Source organism: Passer domesticus, chromosome 9 (assembly GCF_036417665.1).
Source record: "Passer domesticus isolate bPasDom1 chromosome 9, bPasDom1.hap1, whole genome shotgun sequence".
In the NCBI taxonomy this organism is placed as follows: Eukaryota; Metazoa; Chordata; class Aves; order Passeriformes; family Passeridae; genus Passer; species Passer domesticus.
Genome location: NC_087482.1, coordinates 27,245,463 through 27,268,864, shown reverse-complemented (window position 1 = coordinate 27,268,864; position 23,402 = coordinate 27,245,463). Strand labels below are relative to the sequence as shown.

The window sequence follows — 23,402 nt, the reverse complement described above, 5'->3', positions numbered from 1 at the left end:
ATTTCTGATATGGCAGCACACAAATATGATTTGGCAGCAGATATGATTCTGACTGCAGAGTGTTGGTGAATCCAGATTTGATATGGGGAGAGGTTTGGTTGTTGCAGTTGGGACTCTGGACCTTACTTCTACAATCACAGCTCAGAACTGAGGAACTCTTCCCAGAGTTTAAATCTATCCTGGGGCCTGGGCACCTGTCCCCATCTGGGTGAGAAGTGTTTCTTCCCTTGGGATTTGCAGCTTCACATTCAGGTATCTGAATTCCACCCTGGCTTTCCTTTACCCTGCAGTTCAGAATGGAAAAAGAAATCTGACGGGCAAAGAGGCTGGATTTATTTGTTGGTACATTTATTAATAATTAAAGAAAAGGAAATTAGCAGTCATACAGGGATGGGATTTAGCAGCACACAAACACAGGTTCCCTTTATTCACTCATCAGTAAACAAATGTGACAGAAAAGGCCATTTTGGTTTGCTGCAGCTGAAGTTCCCACAGCTCATTGGTAAAGCCCTGAATTCCACAGCAGTTCTGATTTCTGGTGTGAAGTGTCTTTGCAGAGCAGAGCAGACAGTGAATGTTAAATCACAAAACATTTTTCCCCAGGAACAGTTCCCGTGTGTGTGTGTGTGTGTAACTTCCCTGAAATGCACAAGCTCAGTACCCTGCTCCTCCCTGAGCTGCGGGGTGAAGTTAATGGTGTTTAACCACATTAAACCTTAACCCCTGAGGTGGAGCCCCAGGCCCTCCTCTCCCATCGCTACTCCAGCAGCAGGCTGTGCTTTCCAGCCCCGCTCTCCTGCTCCTGCTCAGCCACGGGCACGATGCAGACGTCGCTGTGAGCCAGCTGCTGCTGCAGGCCGAGGTAGCGGGAGGCGTCCCTGGCGCGGGCCAGCAGGAAGCGCTCGGTGAACTCGGCTTTGCTGAGCGCGGCCCCGCCCCGGCCCTGCCGCACGCGGTTGATGAAGGCCAGGGCGAAGGTGTAGCAGTTGTGCTGCTGCTCCTCGTACCTGGGGAAACAGCCCCTCAGCCAGCCGGGCACTGCCAGCACCACACAGCCCCTCAGCCAGCCGGGCACTGCCATCAGCAAACCCCCCTGAGCAGGGCACTGCCATCACCCCACTCCTGGGGAGTGTTCACTCCAGGAATGCTCTCCAGTTACTCCCCCTCCCTCCCAGGGGTTCACTATATTCCTCACACGTGCTCCCTCCCAGCCCTGAGCTCTGAGTGTAAAAATGAGAGGGCTGCAAGGCCTGACAAAAATGAGTTCTTACTTTCTGTACTCCTTTGGCTTTTACCTTGTTAACCTTTGCTCTTCCAGCTATTGTCAGCAGCTCTTTCCTGCAGCCCCAGAGTTAATTGTGTGCCACCAGGGGTGAGTGGGAGCTCACTTCAAATCCTAGCAGTGATTTCTCTACCACCCTTCAGTAAGTGAAAAGCTCTCAAGAAAAACAGATCAGGCTTGGCCTGAACCCAAAGGAGTTACAGGATTAGTTCAGTGCAGTTCCTGCCCACTGGAAAAATAAGCAGGGGATTTTAATTGAAGTTGTTTTCAGTTCAGTGGCCACTGGTGTGGCTGTGAAAAAGGTCATTGTGTCAGATGGAAACCAGGGAAAGCCAGGAGAAGGGCTGCACACATCTCTGACTTTCTGCCACTGACTGTTTGATGTCAAGGCACTTTTAATGTTGCTGGGAGCTGTAAAAGTGACACAAGTTCTGTTGGTTTTACCAGCTCCATAAACATCTAAAAATTCTGCTCTAAATCAAATTTTCCATCTCTTTTAGGGGGTAATGTTTGATCCCTGAAATTTTATAGTCAGCACATAGAGAATTGCTAAAAAATGCTTTTTGATTTTTTCTTTCATGGCTGCATTCACCCAGTGGCAGCCAGGCAGGCTGTGTGTTACAGCTGCTCTCCCTGAGGGACAGTCCCATTGGCGCTTTCCATTTCTCACCACTTACAACAAAAACAACAACGGGACAAGAATCCCATTGCTGTGCTCAGCCCTTAAATGCAAACACACCTAAAACTAAATAACTAAATAGTACTAATACTAAAAAATAACTATGGAATTGTGCCTGGACTTTGGTACTCAGCAGCACACAGTTTCACTGAACTGGGGCTTCAATGCAAAACTCCCTAAAGCCACCTCTTGCTTAGAGCTTTTCTATTCCAGCAGCTGAGTTTGATTTCAAATTCAGAGCATTCTGTGCAGCCAGGCCAGGCTGAGGGTGATCCAGGAACGGCGTCCCGAAGGACACCGGGCTCTGACTGAGCCCAAACCCCATCCCAAGCACACCCACACACCTGTGAGGGAGCCAGGCCTCCTCCCGGGAGAACTCCTCCAGGAGCTGGTCCCACTGCTGCAGGAGCTCCCCCATGTCAGGCTGCAGCAGGGGGACACAGATGCACTGCTCCCAGCCGCTGCCGTCCCTGTGCACGCCCTCCTGGTCGTAGCTGTACACCACCCCTGCAGGCACAGCAGTGGGGCCGTGGCCAGCACACACACACACACACAGCCCTTTGGGCCTTCTGACCCAACATCCCACCAGCCGGGTAGGAAATGCAGGCCTGGCTCCCAGCAAAACCTCCTCACAGTGTCCATTCAAAAAGGGTTTGGCTCTTTTAGTAATCAGAGCAACTGCAGGACAATCGGGCTTCATTTGTAACCCCCAGAGGAGACTGGCTTTGTATGAAATACACATCTGAAATGATGTTTTGCAGGGTGGGCCAATCTAGGTAGAGCCCGATAGGATTTTTTATGTGCCCTTTAAATTTTTTTTTAATCGGGGGTGTTTCTAGAATTAGCCAAAACTGTGTTAAACTCAAACTGTAATTCCTTTAGAGCAAGCCTAGCCTTTCACTCCAGGCACCTGTTGATTCCATTCAATGCCTGTTCAGTGCATTCAGGGGAATGGATGTGCTCTGGAGCCCTGCTGCAAGCTGGGATCATTCCCGGTGACCCATGCCGGGATGTTCCGAGCTGGAATGCCCGGGGCAGCGGGAGGGGGCAGGGCCCGCGGGTGCTCCTACCCCGGGAATCCGTGATGCCCACGTGCAGGTCAGAGCGCCCGTCGTAGCCGCTGCGGGAGGAGCGCGGGAATGGCCGGGACAGCCCGGCGGGCTGGGCAGGTGTGAGCCCCTTCCCTTCCCTTCCCTTCCCTTCCCTTCCCTTCCCTTCCCTTCCCTTCCCTTCCCTTCCCTTCCCAATTCATTTCATTTCCTTCTCATTTCCCTTCCCCCGTCCTTCCCTCTTTGTATTCCCATTTCATTTCCTTCCCCCCTTCCTTTATCTTCCATTCCCCTTCCTTCCCCCTTTTTCCCCTTTTCCCTTTACCTGCCCACTCCCTTCCCCTTTCCCCACCCATTCCCTCCCAGTGCCCGCCCCTTTCCCACCCCCATTTCCCTCCCTTTTCCCTCCCATTCCCCATTGTCCTGCCCTTTTCCCTCCCCATTCCCTCGCAGTGCCCGCCCCTTTCCCATCCCTTTTCCCTCCTATTCCCCTCCCATTGTATTTCCCGTTCCCTCAGTGCCCGCCCCTTTCCCTTCCCGTTTCCCTCCCAGTGTCCGCCCTATTCCGATTCCCGTTCCCGTTCCATCCCCCTGTCCTTTTCCCATTCCCATCCCCGTTCCCATTCCCGTTCCCATTCCCATTCCCCTCACGCCCGCCCCGCTCCCGCAGCGCCCCCTGGCGGTTACTCCAGGAAGGTGCCGCGCGTGGGCCTGATGAGGAAGGCGCGGGGCTGCCCGTGGCCGTGCCGGAAGGGGCAGTGCAGGCGGACGGGCGCGGCGGCCAGCCCGGCGGCGCGCAGGTCCCCGCCGCACGCGGGGCAGCGCGGCGGCACGCGCCGGCAGTACAGCAGCGCGCGGCAGTGGCGCACGCGCAGCACCGCCATGGCCCCGGCGCGCCGGCAACAACCGTCCGGCCGGAAACGCGGCCGCGGGGCGGGGCGCGGCCACGCCCCCCCCTCCCCGCGGCGCGGAACCTCCGTGCGCGGCGTGAGGAGCAGGGCGGGCGCGGCGGCACCATGAGCACCAAGCAGGTGACGTGCAGGTGAGCGCGGCCCGGCCCGGCCCGGCCCGGCTCGGCTCGGCTCCCTCAGTGCCCTCAGCCCGGCCCGGCTCGGCTCCCTCAGTGCCCTCAGCCCGGCCCGGCCCGGCCCGGCTCCCTCAGTGCCCTCAGCCCGGCCCTCAGCCCGGCCCGGCTCGGCTCCCTCAGTGCCCTCAGCCCGGCCCGGCCCGGCTCGGCTCGGCTCCCTCAGTGCCCTCAGCCCGGCCCGGCCCGGCCCGGCTCCCTCAGTGCCCTCAGCCCGGCCCCAGCGCCCCCGGCCCGGCCCGCGCCCTCGCAGCGCCTCGTTCCGCTCTCGCGCGGCCGGGCCCGGAGCCCTCGCAGGGCTCAGCCCTTCCCGCCCCCCGTGCCGAGCTGCAGGCCGTGCGTGCCCCCGTGTCCCCCCGTGCCCCCAGCCCTGCTGCTCCCCGGGCTGCCCGGCACGCAGCGGGCTCGGCCCGGCCCCCGCAGGGCTGTGGGGCTCTGCCGGCCCCGCCGGGGCCGTGCGGGCGAGCAGAGCCGAGCCCGCCTGGGCCCCGTCTCTCCGCAGGTACTTCTTGCAGGGCGTGTGCCGGGAGGGCAGCAAGTGCCTCTTCTCCCATGACCTGGCCACCAGCAAGTCCTCCACCGTCTGCAAGTACTACCAGAAGGGGCAGTGTGCCTACGGCTCCCGCTGCAGGTGAGCGCGGCCCGGGGCAAGGGAATCGTCCGTGGAGTGCCGGCTGCCCTGGCAGCTCCGGGCCTGATCCCTGTGCCGGGCGGGCACCGGTGGGCATCAGCTGCTGCTGGGCGTGGGTGTGCTGCTCCTGCCTCAGCGGGCACCCGGGCACACGGCCAGCCCAGGCACGGGGGGGAGCGTTCCCCTGGGAATGCTGTGTGCCCATGGAGCAGCCCCTGCCCGGGCTGCCCTGCTCTGCTGGGCACGGTGTCCCCCCCAGTCTCCCAGCAGTGTGTCCCAGTTTCCCGCGGTGTGTTCCGTGTCCCGGTGCCGGGCCGTGACGCCGCTGTCCCCGCCGCAGGTACGACCACGTGCGGCTGCCTCCGGCGGGCGCAGCCGCGGCCCCGCCGCCCCCCGCGGCCCCGGGCAGCCCCCGGGCCCCGCCCGAGCCCGGCCCCGCCGCCCCGCGCAGCAGGAGGGAGAAGAGGACGCTGGTGCTGCGCGACAGGAGTGAGTGGGGGCTGCTGTGCTCGGCCGGGCAGGCAGGCAGGGAGGGAGGGAGGTGCTGTCCCTGTGATATCGGGGTTTCAAGGCCAGCCTGAGCTCTCCTGGAGCCTCCTTCCTGCAGAATCTCCCTGCCGTCCCGAGCTGCTCCCTGGGGGTGGGAGGGGAGTGCTCTGCTCCCAGACAGACAGACAGCAGGACAGAGGGAACTGTGTGGTCCCTCAAGCCGGGGGAGGTTGGGGCTGGACATCGGGAAGAATGTTTTCATGGAGGGGGTGGTCAGGCACTGGAAGGCAGCCCGGATCCCTGGAGGTGTCCAGGACAGCTGGATGTGGCACTCGGGGCCCTGGGCTGGGTCAGACCTGCTGGTCCCGGCGGTCTTAGTGGAAGTTCTAACGTGTCCCAGGTTTTCCTGTCCCCTGACCAGTTCCAAGCCAGGCTGGAGCACCCTGAGGCAGTGGGAGGTGTCCTTGTCCATGGCAGGGGTGGCACTGGGTGGACTTTGAGGTCCGTCTGTTTGTGAGCCCGGAGCACCTGGACAAACGCTGCCGCTGAGCTCCCCAGCAGCAGCCTGGGGAAATCCCTGCGATTCGCAGCAGGAGGGGCTTAGAGAGGAGCCCGCGGGGAAGGAGCGCTAGGCCCGGGCGGCCGGAGGCTGAGCGCAGTGCCCGCGCTGTCCCCGCAGACCTGTGCGGCTCCAGCGAGGAGCACGGCGCCGGGGCCGTGCCGTGCTGCGGCGAGCCCGGGGACAGCGAGGAGGCCAAGCCGCTCTCGTACCTGGAGGCCATCTGCAGCGGGCTGGAGGAGGCGGGGCCCGCGGGCTGTCCCGCCGCGCCGCAGCTCTGTCCCTACGCCGCCGCCGGCGCCTGCCACTTCGGGGAGCGCTGCCTCTACCTGCACGGGCAGCTCTGCGAGATCTGCGGCCTCCAGGTGCTGCACCCCTTCGACCCGGAGCAGAGGAAGGCCCACGAGATGGTAAAGGGCAGCTGGGGGCAGGGCTGGGGCTGCCTGCTCTGGAGCTTCTGCCGCAGAGCTCCTCTTGTGCTGCTGGTCTGGAGAGCCGTGCTAGGGCAGAGCTGAACTGGCTGCAGCTCGTGGTTTGAAATGGTTTGTGCCATTCCATCCTCATTCACTGGGAGCTCCTCTTGTGCTGCTGGTCTGGAGAGCCGTGCTAGGGCAGAGCTGAACTGGCTGCAGCTCGTGGTTTGAAATGGTTTGTGCCATTCCATCCTCATTCACTGGCCTGCAGCCTTCTCCCACAGCACCCTGGGGGTCTGCCAGCACAATGCCTTTGGGAGGTCTCTGTCTGAGGCACCAGCTCGCCCTGCAGTGCCGTGGCAGTGGGAATGATTGTGGATTGTCACTGCTCCAGTGAGAGGTGCTGGAGGAAAGCCTGGAGTAAGAGACTAATTCCTGACCTGGGTAAAAGTTAGCATCTGGTCAATGAATGTGGCCTTAATTATAATCAGAGGAACACCTTGAGTGTGGCACCTATTCAATGAGATGTTTTTTGGGGGTGTTTGAAGCACCAATTCAATACCTGTTGTGTGACAGAGATGCAGAAAGGGCTGAAAGGAGCACCCTGGCATCTTTCTGTCTGACAGCTGGGGGAGCACTGAAGGCTGAAATCCATGAATGAATGTAATGTCCTTTAAGTGCTCCAGGCTTTCCCTGCAGTAGATCCACCCGGGGGCACGGGGTGTGCCAGGCTGGCACCCTCAGTGCCCCCTCCCCTGGCAGATGTGCATGGCAACCTTCGAGCACGACATGGAGAGGGCCTTTGCCATCCAGGCCAGCCAGGACAAGGTGTGCAGCATCTGCATGGAGGTGGTGTATGAGAAGCCCTCGGCCTCAGAGAGGAGGTTTGGGATCCTGTCCAACTGCACCCACACCTACTGCCTGTCCTGCATCCGCCAGTGGAGGTGTGCCAAGCAGTTTGAGAACCCCATCATCAAGTGAGTGCTGCCCCTGCCCTGGGGGGCTGCAGCTGGCAGCAGGGCTCAGCACAGCACGGTGCACGGGGGGTCCTTTGGTGCAGTTCCCTCAATCCCACAGCCCTGCACAGGAACTCTGGCCACCTGTATAGGAATTCTGGCCACTCAGCCCTCTCTGGTTGCGTGGGCAGTGGGCACAGTGAACTCTGGAGCAGCTGGGACCTGCAAAGCTCTGTCCCTTGTGGAAATGCATCATTTCCTGGGCTCTCAGAACTGAGATTGAAGTGCTCTCATGTGGCAGTGTCCTGGTGTTCCCAGTGCTGACCAGCAGACACAGAACCCTTAGGATTACCTGTGGCATGAGCTGATGGAGCAGCTGTTAGCACTGCAGTGCCCACTTCAGTGAGGGGGCTTCAGTAAGAACTCCCACTTTTTCCTGTGTATGTGCTTAGTTATGGAATTTCTTCCTAAATTATAGTTCACTCCAGGTCTTTGTCCCACTAACCACACTTTTATCTGTCTCAGTAAATGCCTTTATCTTCTAGCTCCACAAAAAAATGTGTTCCAAACATGTTCCCCATCAGAGAGAATTTAAAACATCCAATTAGGGAAGTTTCCTTCTTTGAGCATCTCTCAAGTTACAAACATGCTGAGCAAAAGGTGGGAAATATTTTCAGTCTTCTAGAAAAACAGACTTTTCTGCACAACTTTTATTCCAAATGTCATTGAAGTGACCATCAGCTCCTTGCATCTCAAAAGGCTGAGCCATCTTAATCTGTGTTTTTGGCTTCCTGCTGCACTCCCAGAACACAGTTTGTTTGTGCACATGGGAGGAATGTGCAGACTTTTGCTCAAGTCCAGAAACAAACACAAGCCCTGGGTGCCCTGAACTGGTTATTCCAACTGGAACTCCCAAAAATGCACACAAAGTGCTGTGCTGGCGTGGGAGGAGGTGGCTGCTGCCTGAGGTGGCAGAGATCCCCTTTCTCTGGGGAGGATGCTCACTGCTGTGGCAGCTCTGGAGGGTTTCAGTGTGGGGAGGTTCCAGAGCATCTCTGTCTGTGTTTTCCTCCAGGTCCTGCCCCGAGTGCCGCGTGATCTCCGAGTTTGTCATCCCCAGCGTGTACTGGGTGGAAGAGCAGGAGAAGAAAAATGAGCTGATTGAAGCATTTAAGCAGGGAGTGGGGTAAGTTCAGCAGCCACCCACACTCCTCACGTTGTTCTTCAGCTGCTCCAAGAGTCAATTGCTGAGCCTTTATTTTTAAACTTAATGTAATTACAGACCCGTGCAGAGAGCTCCTCACCTCTACTCACACTTCTGTGAGCTGTGTGTGGCTATGTAGTTGTAGTTCAGCCCCTCAGCTCCAACATTTCTGTACTCAGAAATGCTGGAGCTGTTTCAGCTCCCTTGCCAGAACTGGCTTTGTGTGGATCCCTCGGCCATATCTGCCTGGAAGGTTGTTGGTGGCTGAGGAGAGCAAACAGGGAAGGAAAATGGAAGAGTGTCACTGCCCTCAGCTCAGGAATGAGGCCCAAGCTCTGGCTGTGCTGTGGGGACTGAAGTGCACCTCCTTCCCTTCCAGCTGAAGGCAGTAACCCCCTCTCTTGTAATAACTCAGGAAAAAGCCCTGCAAGTACTTTGAGCAAGGCAAAGGAACATGTCCCTTTGGAGGGAAGTGTCTGTACCTCCACGCCTACCCCGACGGGACGCGAGCGGAGCCCGAGAAGCCGCGGAAGCAGCTCAGCTCCGAGGGCACCGTGCGGGTAAGGAGAGCCCTGCTGCCCTGCTGCCCCCCTCCCTGCAGGCCCACCGTGTGCTGCCAGCCCTTCCTGCCACGCAGGACCAGCGGGAAAAGCCCCTCCCACTGTTCCTTGGGCAAGGGGTTGTTCTTGGAGACAGAAAGTGTCTACACCTTCAACTACAAAATAGCATTGCTTTGTTTTTTCCACCAGTCCAGACCTTTCCTCACGGGAATTCTGGCTTTTTCCACCAGTCCAGACCTTTCCTCACGGGAATTCTGCCCTTAAAGCTTTCACCCACAGTGCTCACAGCTCCTCTCCTGTGCTGGCATAAGGGCAGCTGAAAAGGGTGAAAGCTCAGCAAGTGGTGCTGGCTGTGCCCCAGCTGTGTCCCCTCAGTGCCTGATCCGGGACACGAGAGCCTGGCTGTGAGCAGAGCTCAGAGCCAGCTTTGGGGCTGGTTTGAAGGGGAGCTGCCTGCCCAGGGCAGGGTGCTGCCTGGGGGGCTCAGGCTGCTCTCTCTCTGTTGCAGTTCTTCAACTCCGTGCGCCTGTGGGACTTCATCGAGGACAGGGAGAGCCGGAGCGCGCCCGGCGCCGACGCCGAGGTGACGGAGCTGGGGGAGCTCTTCATGCACCTCTCGGGGGCTGAGGAGGAGCCTGCTGCTGCCAGGGAGCACCCCCAGCCCCTCTGAGCCCCCAGGGCAGCTGGCTTCAGCCATGCTTTTATCTCTGCAGCACAGGTAGAACAAAATGTGCCCCGGTGGTTGCTTGTGCAGTCCTGGTAAAGTTTTCAGATAGTTTTTATATGGCAACAACAGAAGAAGACTCAAATATATTTAAAAGAAAAAAAAAAAAATTGGCTGCATGGAAAAAAATCCCTTAATCCCAGGAGGGTTTTCTCCCTCTCTGGCCTAACATTTGCTGTCTTGTGAGCTGAGTGGTAGTGTAAATACAGGTCCAGTGAAAGCTTAAGCTGGTAAAAACTGTTGCTAATTAGAGTTTGGGTGCTTTTGGGTATTTTTCTCCACTAAGTCAGCTAAATGTATTACTACAAAACCCACTGGGAATAATGGTCAGTGTAGGGTTTTCTCCTTAAGAAGGAGCTGGTACATTACACCTCAGCTCATAGCTGAGTTCAGAGTAAGCTTGCTGGGTTCTCTGGGCAGGCCTGGCTCCCCAGGTGCTGCCAGTGGAGCTCCCAGCCCAGTTTCACCCTAACTCCAGTGCTCAGAGGCAGCAGAGGCTCCTGCTGGACAGCAAATGCAGCTGCACTCATTCCTGAACTTGGGAGCTCAGCACAATGGGAGCTCTCCCAGATCCTGGCCAGGCCTGCCCAGGCCCTGCAGCAGCTCAGCCTCCATTCCCCTGTGCCCCAGGAGGGCTGAGGGATTCATGCACAGCTCTGAATTGTTACTGAATTCTGGCTTTGTTCAAAATGTGATTTCTGTTGGTGTGGCAAAGGCAGTTGGGTTGTGAAATCTGGAACCAGAAGTTAATTCTGCCAAGTCAACTGTTTTAACTTGGAATTTAAACCAAGACTTCAGTGTGGACTGCAGTGGCTGCTCAGTTAACATTAGCATGGACAGGAGCTGTCACTGACCCAGCTCCTTGTAAATCACTGAGCAGTGCTTGTAAATACAAACGGAGATGTGGGGTTTATTTTAGAACAGTTTGGCTGCAGTGGAAGGCAGGTGTGTAACTGGTTTGGTTATTATCTGTAGCAGTATAAAAGCATAAAAAATAATACTTCAAAATGTGTAAGAAAGAAAGGCCAAGAGCAGAAAGGTTTCTAATCAGCACCTGTGGATCAGTGATGGTCACAGCTTTGATCCACCAGGGTGGGAAATTGTGCAGCAAAATGTGTTCAGGGAGAGCTGGGCAGGAGGCTGTGCCAGCTGGGCACACAGGGCCAGCCCTGGCTGCTGACAGCAGGGAGGGAGCAGCAGGAGCCTGAACCTGGCATTCCAACAGCTCAGCTGGCTCCAGGATTATCCCCTGAGCTGCTCTTGGCACTCCTGGGTCAGCAGCTCCTGCCCTCTGTTCTCACAGGAAATTGAACTTTCCCATCATTTCCCCTGCAGTGAATTTCTAGCAGTGCTCCCTGCACAGCCAGGCCTGGCCTTGGCACTGGCTGCAGGCACATCATTCCCAGTTTCCTGGTAAAACTGGCCCAGCAAAGGTCAGAAGTCCAACCAGTGCAATTGGTCAGCACTAATTACAAAGCAGAAGGTAAACTACCCCTGAGAGGGATGTCACACACCAAGGTAGATGAATGTGTCAAGGACACCCAAGCACCCTTTCTACCCCAGAACATTTCCCAGCCCTCACCCTCCCACTGAAGCTCATTTCCATCTGCTCCTACACATCATTTTTTTTTTTTCTAGAAAGAAATATTGTCAGGGATACACTAAAAAAAAAAAAAAAAAAACATCAATGGAGAGGATGTTCTTTACCCTAAACAGGACATTCCTGATTTCCTTTGCCCCAAGAAGCCATGAGGGATGGTCTGAAATTAAAAAGATAACTTGTTTTTCAAAGCTACCAGGTACTTAAAATGTCTAAGTTCTTCACTCAGCACCTTTCATTTAACTGGACATCAGGTGCTGGTTAAAACAAACCTACTTCTCAAAAATACTTCATTTTTCCAAGAGACACATGATCTGGTTTAAAAATCACAGGTTAATGTTTTTTTTTTTCAGAAATCAGAGTTAAAGTAAAAGCAACTTACCTCTTCTGGGTTTTTTTTCTTCCATGTTTTAAGCTTTTTATAATGAAGTGACAATTAGAGATAAATAATGTTTAGAGAGTTGCAGTCCAATACCAACAATATTGTTAAAAACCATGCAGGACTATATGGACTATATGTGCCCTAATAACCACATTTACCAACTGCTATTTGAAAAAATCCATTTTTAGATCCATCCACCTATTCCTGTCCCCCATGGAGTTCAGCCAACACAAAAACCTCACTTGCACCTCAGTAAACAACAGAAAATTGAGCCCAAGTGGTGCAGGGCAAGAGCCTGAGAGCACATCAGGGGGTGTCCAAAGCAGCTGCTGCTCAAAGATCACTACAGTACAAAAACTGTCTTGTCATGTGACTGGAAATGTAGAGGTTGTTTTATCAAGTGTGTTTTTACTTGCACTGCTATTATTTATCAGTTACTTTTTAAAAACTATTCAGAATGTCATTTCTTGAGTTTTCCAAATGCAGATGTCCCACTTGGAACTGTGGATAACTACATTAAAATGATGACGTTGAATCTTAAACCTAAAATTTAATTTATTTTATTAAAATAAGATAATCAGAGGAACCTTGGCTTACAATAAATGCATTTTCTCAGGAGCAATAAAAACAAAATTAAAACCCAAATCAACAAGAAAAACTGTATATGCTCAGTTTCCTCTTGCTAGTGCATCTCTTGGACGACAGCTTGTGCTGGGATGCAGCCTCTGCAGGAGGTGGGAACATCCTCAGCCTCTGCCAGCCCAGCCCAGCACTCCTCACCCCTGCCTGGGCTGCAGCAGCAGGTCCATAGTACCAAAGGCAGCTGGGAGGCTTCTCAAGATCACCAGAGCAGGACTGGCTCACCTCCTTCTCTGAGCAGGACAATTCATAACAGATTCCATCCTTTTGCAAGAGTTTTTCTTCTATGTGCAAAACTATTGCAAAACTATTTTGTGTTGGATTAGCATTTGAACTTATTTCATTGGCTTGGTGAAGCTCTTAGGCAGGAGCTGATTTCCAGAGTTATTTCCTCTTCCCACTCCAGGCACAACTCCCCAGGGTGAGGTGACACTTGGCATGGGGCAGTCAGAGCACCAGAACATCACCTGTCCTCAGAGCCCCCTCACTGAGCACAGAGCACACCCAGCCAGAGCCACTGCCAAAGAAACAGCCATCGCTTCTGGGAAGGGGAAAATAAGGCTCAAGTGCATCTATTAAAAAAATAGTAATAGATCTCTTGATTTGTAGTCTGTTACCTCTCCCAGAACAAGAGATGGTAGCAAAGGCAATGAGGAGCTGTGTCCCTGCAGGCTGAGAACTGCACAAATCCGTAGCAGCTTCTTCGGAGGGTGGGACGCGGAGGCTCCTGCTGGAGGAGCCCGGACACCGAGGCTGGAGGCACAGCTGGAGTTCTGCTGCTGCTCCAGCCAGGAGCAGGGCAGGAGCAGCTCAGAACACGGGCAGCCTGGTGGAGGTCAGCGTGCACGAGTTGATGTCCTCGGTGTGGGCGGCGCGGTGCAGGGACGGCTCCGAGGCGCTGCGGTTGATTTTGGGCAGAGAGTGCTGCAGCAGCTCGATGGACGACAGGATCTGGGGGAAACAGCAGCTCTGAGAGGCTTGTGGGGCCTGCAGCGCCCTCTGCTCCCGTTTCAGCCTTCATTCAGCCATCAACTCGTTCATTCACTCACTCATTCAGTTCTGATCCAGTTCAGGTTTTGCATTAATGCTCCGTGGGGCACTGAAAACAGCTGGAGGAACCCAACTGTGCCCATACTGTCAGTGCTGAGAGGCCTCAGGGGCTCCAGAGGCTTGAGGGTGCTTTTCATCAGTGCACAGACATTGGGGGCAATTAATGAGCCTCTGAACCACCCCCCAGCAGAGTAACAGGGAAGGAACTGCATCGTCTGCCAGATATTTAAAAACAACTTTCTAAACAATGCTTGACTGCAACAGCAAGAAGTTATTTTTTCCAAAATTGCTGATGTTTAATTAATTAATTACTCATAATCAATGAGTCTTAAGAAAGTACCTTCCCAATCCCCATAGTGACAGGAAAAGATAAAGCACCCCTTGCAGAAATACCAAAAATTGCTCCATGAATTTACATCCCCCAGTGGATTTTGTTTCCTTGTTCAGAGTTGTGGGGAAGAAAAGGAGCAGTGGCCTCTCATTTCCCTCAAGCCTACTCTAAAATAAAATGGATATCAGAGATAGATTTCACTTTTATGGAGTGAGGGGGGTTTGGTTTGTCTCTGGGCAGGTCGGGTGTTGAAAGCCTGCCCAGCACAGCCTCAGCCCACACAACTGCAGGTTGTGTTCCATGGACTCAGAAAGTGCCAGTCCAACCAAAACACAAACTGCATTATCAGTAAAGACAGAAACAGGGCACAGGCTGCACCTCCCTTAACCAGAATTTCCATCTGAGCAGACCTGTGTGTGCCAATGGCTCCTCACAAAGCCCCAGGCCCTGTCAGGGCTCACCTGTGGGAACAGGGGTCGCTCTTCCCGCACTTTCTTCAAACAATCTGCTACCAGCCTCTTCATGGCCTTGGGGCAGTTCTTGTACAGCTTGCTGAGGTCTGGGGAAGCATAGCCCCTGCCAACCATGAAAATGATCTGCAAAGCAACCAGGCAGAGCACAAAAAGCAGGTTACACAGGGGCCTCACTGCTGGGCAGCTGCAGTGCCCCCAGGCTGAGGAAACCCACAGGGCACCAGCACAGCCCTGCAGCTCTGGCTAACAGCACAGCTCAGGAAAGACCAAACACAAAGAGTCAATATTCCAAGGTTGCACAATAGTTACTGGGGTTTTTCCCTTAGTAAAAAGCACCAAATCCCATCTTCCTGACGTAGCAGCAGGATATTTAACACCAAAATGGGGTTTTCCCATAACTGCAAATGTAAAAACCAATATTTTACTGTGCAGCAAAAGCTGCAACCTGGGAAAAAATTAACAGGGCACTTCAAATGTTTATGAACAAGGCTTTTTTTTCCCTTTGAGTAGCTGCACTGTCAATACTGAGGTGAACACTCAGTTACACATTTACTGCTGAAACCAAGCAGGTTGTCAACACCACTGCAGCTGGTTTGCACTTGTGTTTACCCTGCACTTCTGGAGGCCAAGGGGATGTGCCATGGGCAGGAATCAGCTGGAGTGCTTCCTCACCTGATCTCTGTTGTTGATGTGGGAGTAGGGCAGCTCCCCTGTCATCAGCTCATAGAGCACTATTCCATAGGAGTAGACGTCTGACTGGAAGCTGAAGGGGTTGCTGTCCTGCATGCGGATCACCTCAGGGGCCTGCCAGGGGAAGAGACCATGAACAAAGCAGCACAGGAGGAGGGAAAGGATTTGGGAGGCAGAGACAGTGAGCTCAGCTGCAGTGAGTGAGCAAAGGGCACCCCCAAAGCTCTGAGTTTACCTAAGGCTCTGGAGGAGTTCAGGCAGGGCTACTCCACATCTTATCAAAAATATCAACACAGTTCAGAGCACACAAAAATATCAATGCTTTACTGAGCAAGAAAATACTAGTATTTGGATTTGCAACATTTACTGACTCCTGTTTACCTCACACAGAACTGAGCCTGAGTTTCACCATCAGTTCTTAAACTGGGATCAAGGTTAAAAGGGAAAAATACAAAATTCTAATCTCTTGTAAATTGATACCAAAACATGGTCAGGAAATGTGAAAGCCAAACACAAAACAGCACATATTGAACAGATCAGGGAAGAAATGCAGGAACATTTTAATACATTTGCAAATTATGAAGCTTCTTAAAATAAACACTGTCAGATGAGTGAAAAAACAAGGTGTGAACCACCAGAGGAACTTTCCCAATGGCTAAGATCTTTTCTCCCTCCTAAAGAATTCCCTCAGAATTATTAAGCAAAGCACTAAAGTACAACAGCACAAAAACCATGATAAGGGATCACAGGAGCTTCCAAGGAAACAGAAACAACCTCCCCACATGACAGCTCAGCAAAGATGGGCTATAAATGAATAAATACTTTCTTTTTTTTTAAGCCTGCAATGAGCAAATATGCAGAGGTTTTTTTTTCCCCAAGGTCTGTTTCATGTACACAAACACACTGCATGCCATTGGGTAAATTAGCTTTAAATCCTTTTATGGAAAGTTTTTAAAAACTTGGCTTTTTGTATAATTTTTTTTTTTTTACAGAAAAGAACACTTCTGCTTCTGGAACTTTGTTTCAGGTGATGTGTGTATTTTACAGAGCACAAAACAGTCTTAGCCAAGCATCCTGATATTTTTAACACACATTCCCAGATATACTGGCAGCCCTAAATATTTAAAACAACTCACAAGCCCCAGGGCAGAGTCCATGGGTGCCTGGTGCCTACTTTGCACAATTAATGCCTCCAGCACTTCCATTTTAACTTGTTCTACACAGGAACAAAAATCCACACAGGACTGACGGAGCTGAGTGCTCAGGACAGTGCCGAGGGGAATATCTCAGAGCAGGGAATGTTGTGCTCACCATCCACAGGATGGAGCCCGTGGGCTGCTCCACCTGCTGGGATCCACTCCACCTGGATTTTACAGTTGCCAGACCAAAGTCTCCTATTTTCACTGTGAGGCCTTCATGAAGAAATATATCTGTAGGTTTGTTAAAGAAACTGCACACAAAATTGAGTCAACAGTTCTGTGGTTTCTGACCTGAGCAGCAAGTGCTGCTTGTTTTATTGAAACCTGCTGTGAGCTGTGTGTGAAACAAAGGAAAAGGGTTTCAAACCAACATTTAACACTAAACCAGAGCAGATGTTCCAGCAGCATTTGTAGATTTATCTTTATGGTGAGCTAGGACAGAAGTCAGCAGTTCATTACCATCCATGGCTGCAGCTCCTTAAATAACCGGTGTTCACAAGTCAGAAAAGCAAGAAAAAAACAATTACAAGGAGAAGTAAGTATCAAAAGTATCAAGTAGGTACAAGTACAAAAGTACCTGTAAGTATCAAAATAAAATCTACTTCCATAAAGATCTCTGGCAGATCTCCTGAGGTTTAACTATGATTTTAACTGGAAATGCAGCCACACTATTTATAATTATCTCCTTCATGCATCTGTCTGTTACTGATCCCAGCACCTTCTTTGCTGGAGTTATTTTAAGAAGTTATCATTCAATGATTTCACTTAGGAATGCTGCAAGTTCAAAAAGATAATTCAGAAATATAAACATGACTGACTCTTCCTCATTTGTAGGCAGGCCAGGAGCAGAGCTAACTTATTTCACAAAAATGATCATCATTACTAGGAATCACAAATTTCTGGCCTCCTATGCAGTAAAATAATTGGGGTGGTTTTTGTTTAACTGAAAATGGAATCCACTGACATTCTGGAACTACTGAACTTGGCAGATTTTTTGGATGATGACATTTGCCAAAACATCCTGGTCACATTTGATGGAAGGAAGTTCCAATTCCCATCTCCAAGGATGTTCTGGTAATTTCAACAGCAGGCATTTCAAAGGTGAAAGAAATCAGCTCACATTTTCCCTCCAGATGTGTTACTGAATATATATTTTTGCATGAAATATAATGGTAAAAGGTTGCTTTTCCTTGAGTTTAAAGTAAGATTTTTGGCTTCATTACTGCCAGCTATATGAGGAGCTCTAAATATATTAAGAATACACAAGAGACAAAAACAAACCCATGTGTGCACACAGAAGAACAGGCACACACACCTCCCACCAATGAGGGCAGCAGCATGTGGGTACCAGAGGACTGAATAAACCCCACTTCAATAAAATAAGAGACTCCTGGAGCACGACTGTTGCACATCTTTACCCCCAGAGTGGTAAACAAGCCAGATGTTCTGTGGAAGTCCTTGCTAGCTCATCAACAGGGATTGCCCATCAGTAGTTATATACATAAATATATTTTAAATAGCTGTTGCAGCCCCCACAGAAAGCAAGCTCCACATTACCAAGAAACCCCTCCCTGCCTGCAGAGAATGAAGACTCAGGAAGGATACTATTGGATTTCATGTCTCTGTGGATGATGTTCTTTGCATGTAAATAGCTGTGAAGGGAAAAGCACAAGAGCCATTAGCAGGGCTGCTCACAACCAGCATTTTCATCCCCCCCAGACAGTTTATTCAGTTTATTACATACCCAACCCCTTCTGGCTTTCCATGAGGCTACTTTGGGAGCAAAGAAATGGAGCTGTGCTCAGTGCAGTGAAGAGATGCCAGGAAGGAGATGCACAAGTTCCATGAACCTTGGATAAGTAGGGCTGTCCTCACAGCCATGAGCTCTGTACCCTGTGCTGGAGCTGACTGTTCCAAAGTGCCCCATTCAAACGTGCCCAGCTCCTCAGTCTGACTGCAAACCTGGGCTTGAGCTACAATGAATGAGCTGTGGCAGCAGCAGCTGCTCCTGTGCTCCCAGCATCAGAACCAGGCTGAAAGCAGAGAGCTTGAAATGCTTCCAAAAACATCTGGGTGAGTCCTGGGGAACAGAGCAGCCAGCCCCCATCCCACAGGCCATCAATCAGCGTGTGTCAAACACTGCAGTGTTACACTAACACAGGGGAGGAAAAGCCCCTTCATTCTGAATTTACAGCAGCATTTCATCTGCTGCACTACAGCAAGAACTCAGGATGGACAAGCAGATAACATAGAGAAAATGTAAGTGGGGGGGAGGGAGGAAAGGGGAAAGGAGGGGCACTCACTCCATGCCCTGCGCGGTCTGGCGCGCGATGTCGATGAGCTGGAACATCTGGAACTTGGTCTCCTGCACGTGCAGGTGTTTGTAGAGGCTGCTGCCCTCACACCACTGGGTGACAATGGCCAGGTTGTCCTTGGTCATGTAGCCCATGAAGAGCAGGATGTTCACGTGCCGGGTCTTCCTAACAGAGGAGCACCAAGAGAAATCAGTGGCTGCACCAAAAATGCTTCCCAGGGCTGCTCAAAATGCACTCCTGGCTGAAGGCATTTCATCTCTGCAATCCCAGGTCAATGTGGGAGAGAAGTTTGAGTTTACAAATAATTTAAATGTTCCACAGTTGCCATTTTCTGTTTTTCAGCTGGTCTTTTGCTTTTTAGTTACAATATTTCCTTTCGGTTATTAACCTTTTAGTTACAATACTTCCTTTTAGTAAGCAACAACTAAGAAAAGGATGTCTGAAAATTCAAATGGTTTGACATCAACAAGCAACAGTCACACTTGTGGTGGTGTTAGAAGTTACTGGAATGACAAAAAATCACCCTGGAAGCTGGGAAAAAGTGCTAGCTTTAGGTGGAAGACTGAATTCCAAGAGAAACCAAAGGATAGCTATAAACCCTAAAAGAGTTATCAGATTAGGAGATGGTTTTTTATGTATCTACTTGGTTCATTTTCAGGAGTAACATCACAGACACTAAAAAAACCTCAGGATCTGAAAGCAGAGAACAGTTACACTGATCATGTCTTTAAGGAAAAAAAATATGCTGCAATTTGAAGAGGACCTTCAAAATTCAAGACTTGAAGAGTTCAGGTGTTGTCTGGTGGTGAGGATTAGGGCAGAATTTATTAATCCCCACCTGCACTGCCCAGTGTGGTCTGAACAATGTGGGTGTTAAGAGACCACAAAAATTCTCTGAACTTGGACTGTCTTTTTTGTTCTTCTCTGGAAATCTGCTTTTTGTTTCTGTCACACACAGAATGTTGGCCAGAAGGCTCCAGGAGGGCTGGAAGGCAAATGCAGCACCTGGAATGTCTGAATTCAGCAGTGGAACACCAGCTCACCTCAGGACAGCCACTTCATTCCTGAAAGCCTGGAACTGTTCTGGGGTTGGGTCAACAACCTTTAGGATCTTCACTGCTACATCCCCTGGAAATACAATTACCACAAAAGTTACTAAAAATGAAACTTTCCTTTCCTCTTCAAAGTAACATTAAAAAACAATGTCATTAAAATTCCTCATCTGGGCACAGCAAACCTCTACTAAAGGGTCAAGATCTTCTGGCAGACAAATTTCTGTGTTATTAAGAAATTAATTGAGCTGAATTTCAGTCTAATGGAAGAAGACATTAATTAATTATTCCCACACCTCCCTTCTATTTTTAAGGGCTATGTTGGGCTAGAATCCTTTTTGCAGGACATATGTCCACACACCTTTGTGGTTTTATTATCAAATTTAAATATTGAAGTGTTTAAGACATAAACTTCATTTGAGCACATGAGAAATCCCAACAGCTCTCTTTCATGCAGAATCTCATTAACTATTTAATTCTTAAAGAGGTGTCAATGCTCTATTAAAATAAACCATAATATTAATTTAGTTTTTATTACAAAATCTTACTGAACTAATTTTTCCTCTCGATTTCTGTGTCCCATTTAATTTCCATAATGAAAATCAGAACCTGCTCATTACTTTTAGTGTAACAATAGTGCTTCCCTTGCTGCTGACATAATTTGGGCTTTAATACATGCAAGTATTTACTCATTAAAAATAGAAGGCAGCAGGTAAGTTTCCAGGTTTGTTTTGTCAGTTGTTTTTTTTCTGACAATACTGCCATTTAAATTAGAGCCTGGAGGGGTTTCTGTGTGTTTCTCTTCAAAATCACAAGTCATGAATTTGGAAACAAATTCTGCAGCTTTGCAGTGTGCCTGTTTTCAAAATATTCCCACTACCTACAGACCAAGCTCTCACATTCATCTTTTTTCCATTGAAAAAACTCCCCAGTTTATGCTGATTTCCTTTCCATCCCACCTTGAAATGAAGCATGCTAATTAAACCACAAAGGTTATAATTGAACAGCAGGCTGTGGAATTTCCCAGCTCACAGAAAATAAACCCTTTTCAGAAAGCAAGCTGGGGTGGAACATGGGAGTGAAGAGATCAGTGGGGTGAAAATGGAGATGCAGTAGTGAGATTCAGGTTTTGGTGTCTGGGCTTTGCTTTAACCCCAGTGCTGCTCCTACACAGCAGTTCCTGTTTCTGCCTGTGCCTTTGGTGAAGGATGAGCCCCCAACACCCCTAAATCCATTCTCCCTGTTCCCCTGGTAAAGGATGAGCCCCCAGCACCCCTAAATCCATTCTCCCTGGTGCCTTTGGTGGCAGATGAGCGCCCAGCAGCAATAAATCCATTCTCCCTTTGGAGGCAGATGAGCACCCAGCACCCCAAGATCCATTTCCCCTGGGTTGCTGTCCCCTCAGACCAAGACTCACCGTGCCACTTGCCCTTGTAAACTGTCCCAAAAGAGCCTGAGCCTATCCTGGTGGAGAGCATCACTTCACTGGCTTCTATTTCCCAGTAATAACTGGAGTCTCTCTGTCCACGAGGCCTCTGGAACAACAATTCACAGGGATTTCATTTTTAATCACCTGTATTATACACACAAAAAAAAGTAAATAACTTCCTTTACACAAGTTCAAGTTGACTTGAAACCTTGAGGGGTTTGTCCTGCAGTTTGGATTTTTGTTTTTCTCCTCAGTTTGGGAGGGCGGTGGTGGTTTTTAGCAAAAAACCCAAACAAAAAAAATCACCCCATTTTCTTGGATGTCTTGAACTGTTTATCGTGAAGGTCTGCACTAGAAGATTAAACCCTAATCTGAGATCCTAAAAGGAACATATATTTTATGATCAATTATTTAAAAACATCTGAAACATTTAAGAAAGTCATTTCCTCAAAAGCACAATGCTAAAATTCTGGAACTCTTGCATATTTAAATGGAATAAGCCAAACAGATGAGAGCAAAAGTCTCAAATGTCTAAGTGAGCAAAAACTGAATGCCACTGAGCAACTGTGGTTTCCTTGTGAAAGCTTAGAAGCCTTCCAAAATTTCAAGATATTATCAATTATTATTCTAACTTTTCATTCTTTCCTCCCACCCCTAAGTTTAAAAGCAAACCTTTGAGGGAAAGTTGCATTTTGTAAAATCTGTTTTTCCCTGAGACATTTGACTGTCCAATGGAAATGAAGGCATTGTCAATATCCACTTTGTATGGAAACAACACAGTTCAAACAGAGCTAACAAAGCCAATTTTAAATATATTAAAACTGGATCAAAAGGATGCAACCTCTAAAGATTTAAAAGGTAATCCTTGGACCTGCACTGACAATGTCACACCGCTGCCTGAAATTAATTTAACACTCAGAACACTTTGTTCTGAGTATTTATAACCCAAGGCAACAGTGCCATCACTCCCAAATTAATTACAATAAATTGCTCCTGTATACACAATGCAGAGCAACCCAAGATTAGCTGCACCTTTCAGTGCAGAAATTCACCCCAACACACCACTCCTCCCAGCACAGTGTAACTCATTATTAAATTAAAACAAACATCACCATACTTACAATTTTGTTTTTTTCTTGTGTGTTAGATCCAGGGGCTCTCTCTCTTTGGGCTGGGACTGGGGTTTTAGGCTGAGACCAGCCAGTTGGGCTCATATTGTTAGGACTTCCAGACAGAGCAGAGGGTGAGGCTTTAAGACAGAAATACAAGAAAACAATTGATGAGCAAGGAAACAACCAAATCAAACCATATTAGGAAATATTTAATTTTTGAACTCATACCTGATTCACTATGGCTTCGAATTGCATCCTGGAACAGAGAAAATGGATAATAAAGTTAATAAAGGAACAAGGAACACACCAAGGAACAAGCAGGGCTGGTGTGGCAATTGCTGGGCCAGTTTTAGTGCAATACAGTTCTGGCCAGCAGCTCCAGGATTGGAGATCTGTCATCACACCAATCCTGCAGGAAACCCATGCAATTGTGAGTTCTGACAACGGGGAAGAGAGTCACAGCATATTGAAAGGACTGCTACCAAAAAGGAAAGAGAAAAAAGGGCACAAAACAAGAAGAACCAGCAGCAATAGTGTCTGCATTCCCCCTGCACTTCATGCTCATGATCCAGGTGTGGACAGAGCTCCTGGGATGGCCCCTGCCCCCGGGGACACCTCCCAAACAGCTTCTGAGTTAAAGCAGGACTTTTAAACCCCCCAAATATTCCACCTCAACATCCAGTGTGAAATAACTGCACATACTGCTTCAACCCCAAAAAAGGCTACACAAGTGCCACTACACAAACCCCTCTTCTTTTCCAAGCACATTCCCACAGGGAATTTGGCATTTGAGCAGTGTTTTCCCACAGGTCACCAGGACAGTGCCACAAGTGTCACCTCATGCCACGGGCACAACACAACTCTACAGCCATGCACAAGAGAGAACTAAGCTCTGACAAACAGCACTGCACAGCTTCTCACCTGCCTTTTGCATTATCCCAAAGTACAAACAGGAAAGGGAAAATATCCAGGGACTGTGTGAGTACAAAGCAAGAACATGCACTACAGAGAGGTTAAACACTGTCAAAGTTAACAGAAGTCAATGCAAATTCTCTAGCTAATTAGTAGAATAATAAATGTAAGATTTCATAGGAGGACAGAACAAGCCCACATTGCACTGCACAGTTTCAAATTATTATCCTTAGGAAAGATTCAGTTATGAAATACATTGTTTTAGCTAATTAGTTGCATTCATCCAGGCTGGACCAAGTACAGCATTCTTGCAGATTGCCACTGCTCCACACCTGAGTGGATTAAAATCTGCATGAACAACCAATGAAGAACTCCTCAATTTCCTAATTCTGTTCAATTTAAGGATAAGAAAAACCTTTCAGAACCTGGATAACAAGTGACTGGTTTGGTACATCAGCCTGAGAATGTAACTGCTTTCAAGGAAGCTGGCAAAGGATGACTAAAGAATTCAAATTGTTTCTCATACTTATCCATGTGGAGTTCTTACTTTGAAAAAGTATTTTTGAGCTTCAATCTTGATGAGAATAT

The 23,402-nt window shown here is 49.9% G+C and overlaps 3 protein-coding genes across 10 annotated transcripts in view; 1 reads left to right on the top strand and 2 right to left on the bottom strand.

Moving 5' to 3' along the window:
* Positions 1-327: 327 nt before the first annotated feature.
* On the bottom strand, positions 328-3,894 carry MKRN2OS (MKRN2 opposite strand). Of its 2 annotated transcripts, XM_064432206.1 has the most exons (4): positions 3,698-3,894; positions 3,032-3,081; positions 2,306-2,468; positions 328-1,007 (listed from the first exon to the last, which is right to left on the bottom strand). In XM_064432206.1, exons 1-4 carry the CDS (start codon positions 3,892-3,894, stop codon positions 758-760), a joined length of 660 nt encoding a protein of 219 aa, XP_064288276.1. In that variant the 3' UTR covers positions 328-757. The 2 variants fall into 2 exon arrangements, with proteins under 2 accessions (XP_064288276.1, XP_064288277.1); XM_064432207.1 differs by lacking the exon at positions 2,306-2,468.
* A 31-nt stretch (positions 3,895-3,925) lies between these two features.
* Positions 3,926-12,154, top strand: MKRN2 (makorin ring finger protein 2). 2 transcript variants are annotated; one of them, XM_064432204.1, is made up of 8 exons: positions 3,926-4,052; positions 4,597-4,725; positions 5,066-5,214; positions 5,894-6,138; positions 6,949-7,163; positions 8,218-8,328; positions 8,762-8,906; positions 9,415-12,154. In XM_064432204.1, exons 1-8 carry the CDS (start codon positions 4,027-4,029, stop codon positions 9,574-9,576), a joined length of 1,182 nt encoding a protein of 393 aa, XP_064288274.1. In that variant the 5' UTR covers positions 3,926-4,026; the 3' UTR covers positions 9,577-12,154. The 2 variants fall into 2 exon arrangements, with proteins under 2 accessions (XP_064288274.1, XP_064288275.1); XM_064432205.1 differs by having other exon boundaries at positions 5,894-6,183.
* Positions 12,155-12,156: 2 nt separating this feature from the next.
* The window catches only part of RAF1 (Raf-1 proto-oncogene, serine/threonine kinase), a 62,331-nt gene continuing 51,085 nt past the window's right edge, over positions 12,157-23,402 (bottom strand). For all 6 annotated transcript variants that reach the window (XM_064432200.1, XM_064432198.1, XM_064432201.1 and 3 more), the window contains 10 exons: positions 22,131-22,158; positions 21,912-22,039; positions 20,779-20,896; positions 19,353-19,437; positions 18,298-18,474; positions 17,600-17,646; positions 16,107-16,225; positions 14,778-14,909; positions 14,094-14,228; positions 12,157-13,202 (listed from right to left, as the gene is read on the bottom strand). In XM_064432200.1, the coding sequence (XP_064288270.1) occupies positions 13,062-13,202; positions 14,094-14,228; positions 14,778-14,909; positions 16,107-16,225; positions 17,600-17,646; positions 18,298-18,474; positions 19,353-19,437; positions 20,779-20,896; positions 21,912-22,039; positions 22,131-22,158 (1,110 nt within the window). In that variant the 3' untranslated portion in view covers positions 12,157-13,061. The remainder of the gene's footprint in view (positions 13,203-14,093; positions 14,229-14,777; positions 14,910-16,106; positions 16,226-17,599; positions 17,647-18,297; positions 18,475-19,352; positions 19,438-20,778; positions 20,897-21,911; positions 22,040-22,130; positions 22,159-23,402) is intronic.

Excerpts from the sequence above, each read along its gene's own strand:
- MKRN2 (XM_064432205.1), top strand. The coding sequence starts at position 4,027 with ATGAGCACCAAGCAGGTGACGTGCAG. Across the intron at positions 5,215-5,893 it reads GCTGGTGCTGCGCGACAGGA|ACCTGTGCGGCTCCAGCGAG; the intron begins GTGAGTGGGGGC and ends CTGTCCCCGCAG. Across the intron at positions 8,329-8,761 it reads GCATTTAAGCAGGGAGTGGG|GAAAAAGCCCTGCAAGTACT; the intron begins GTAAGTTCAGCA and ends GTAATAACTCAG.
- MKRN2OS (XM_064432206.1), bottom strand. The coding sequence starts at position 3,894 with ATGGCGGTGCTGCGCGTGCGCCACTGCCGCGCGCTGCTGTACTGCCGG. Across the intron at positions 3,082-3,697 it reads ACGCGCGGCACCTTCCTGGA|CGGCTACGACGGGCGCTCTG; the intron begins GTAACCGCCAGG and ends CTCCTCCCGCAG. Across the intron at positions 1,008-2,305 it reads GAGGCCTGGCTCCCTCACAG|GTACGAGGAGCAGCAGCACA; the intron begins GTGTGTGGGTGT and ends CTGTTTCCCCAG.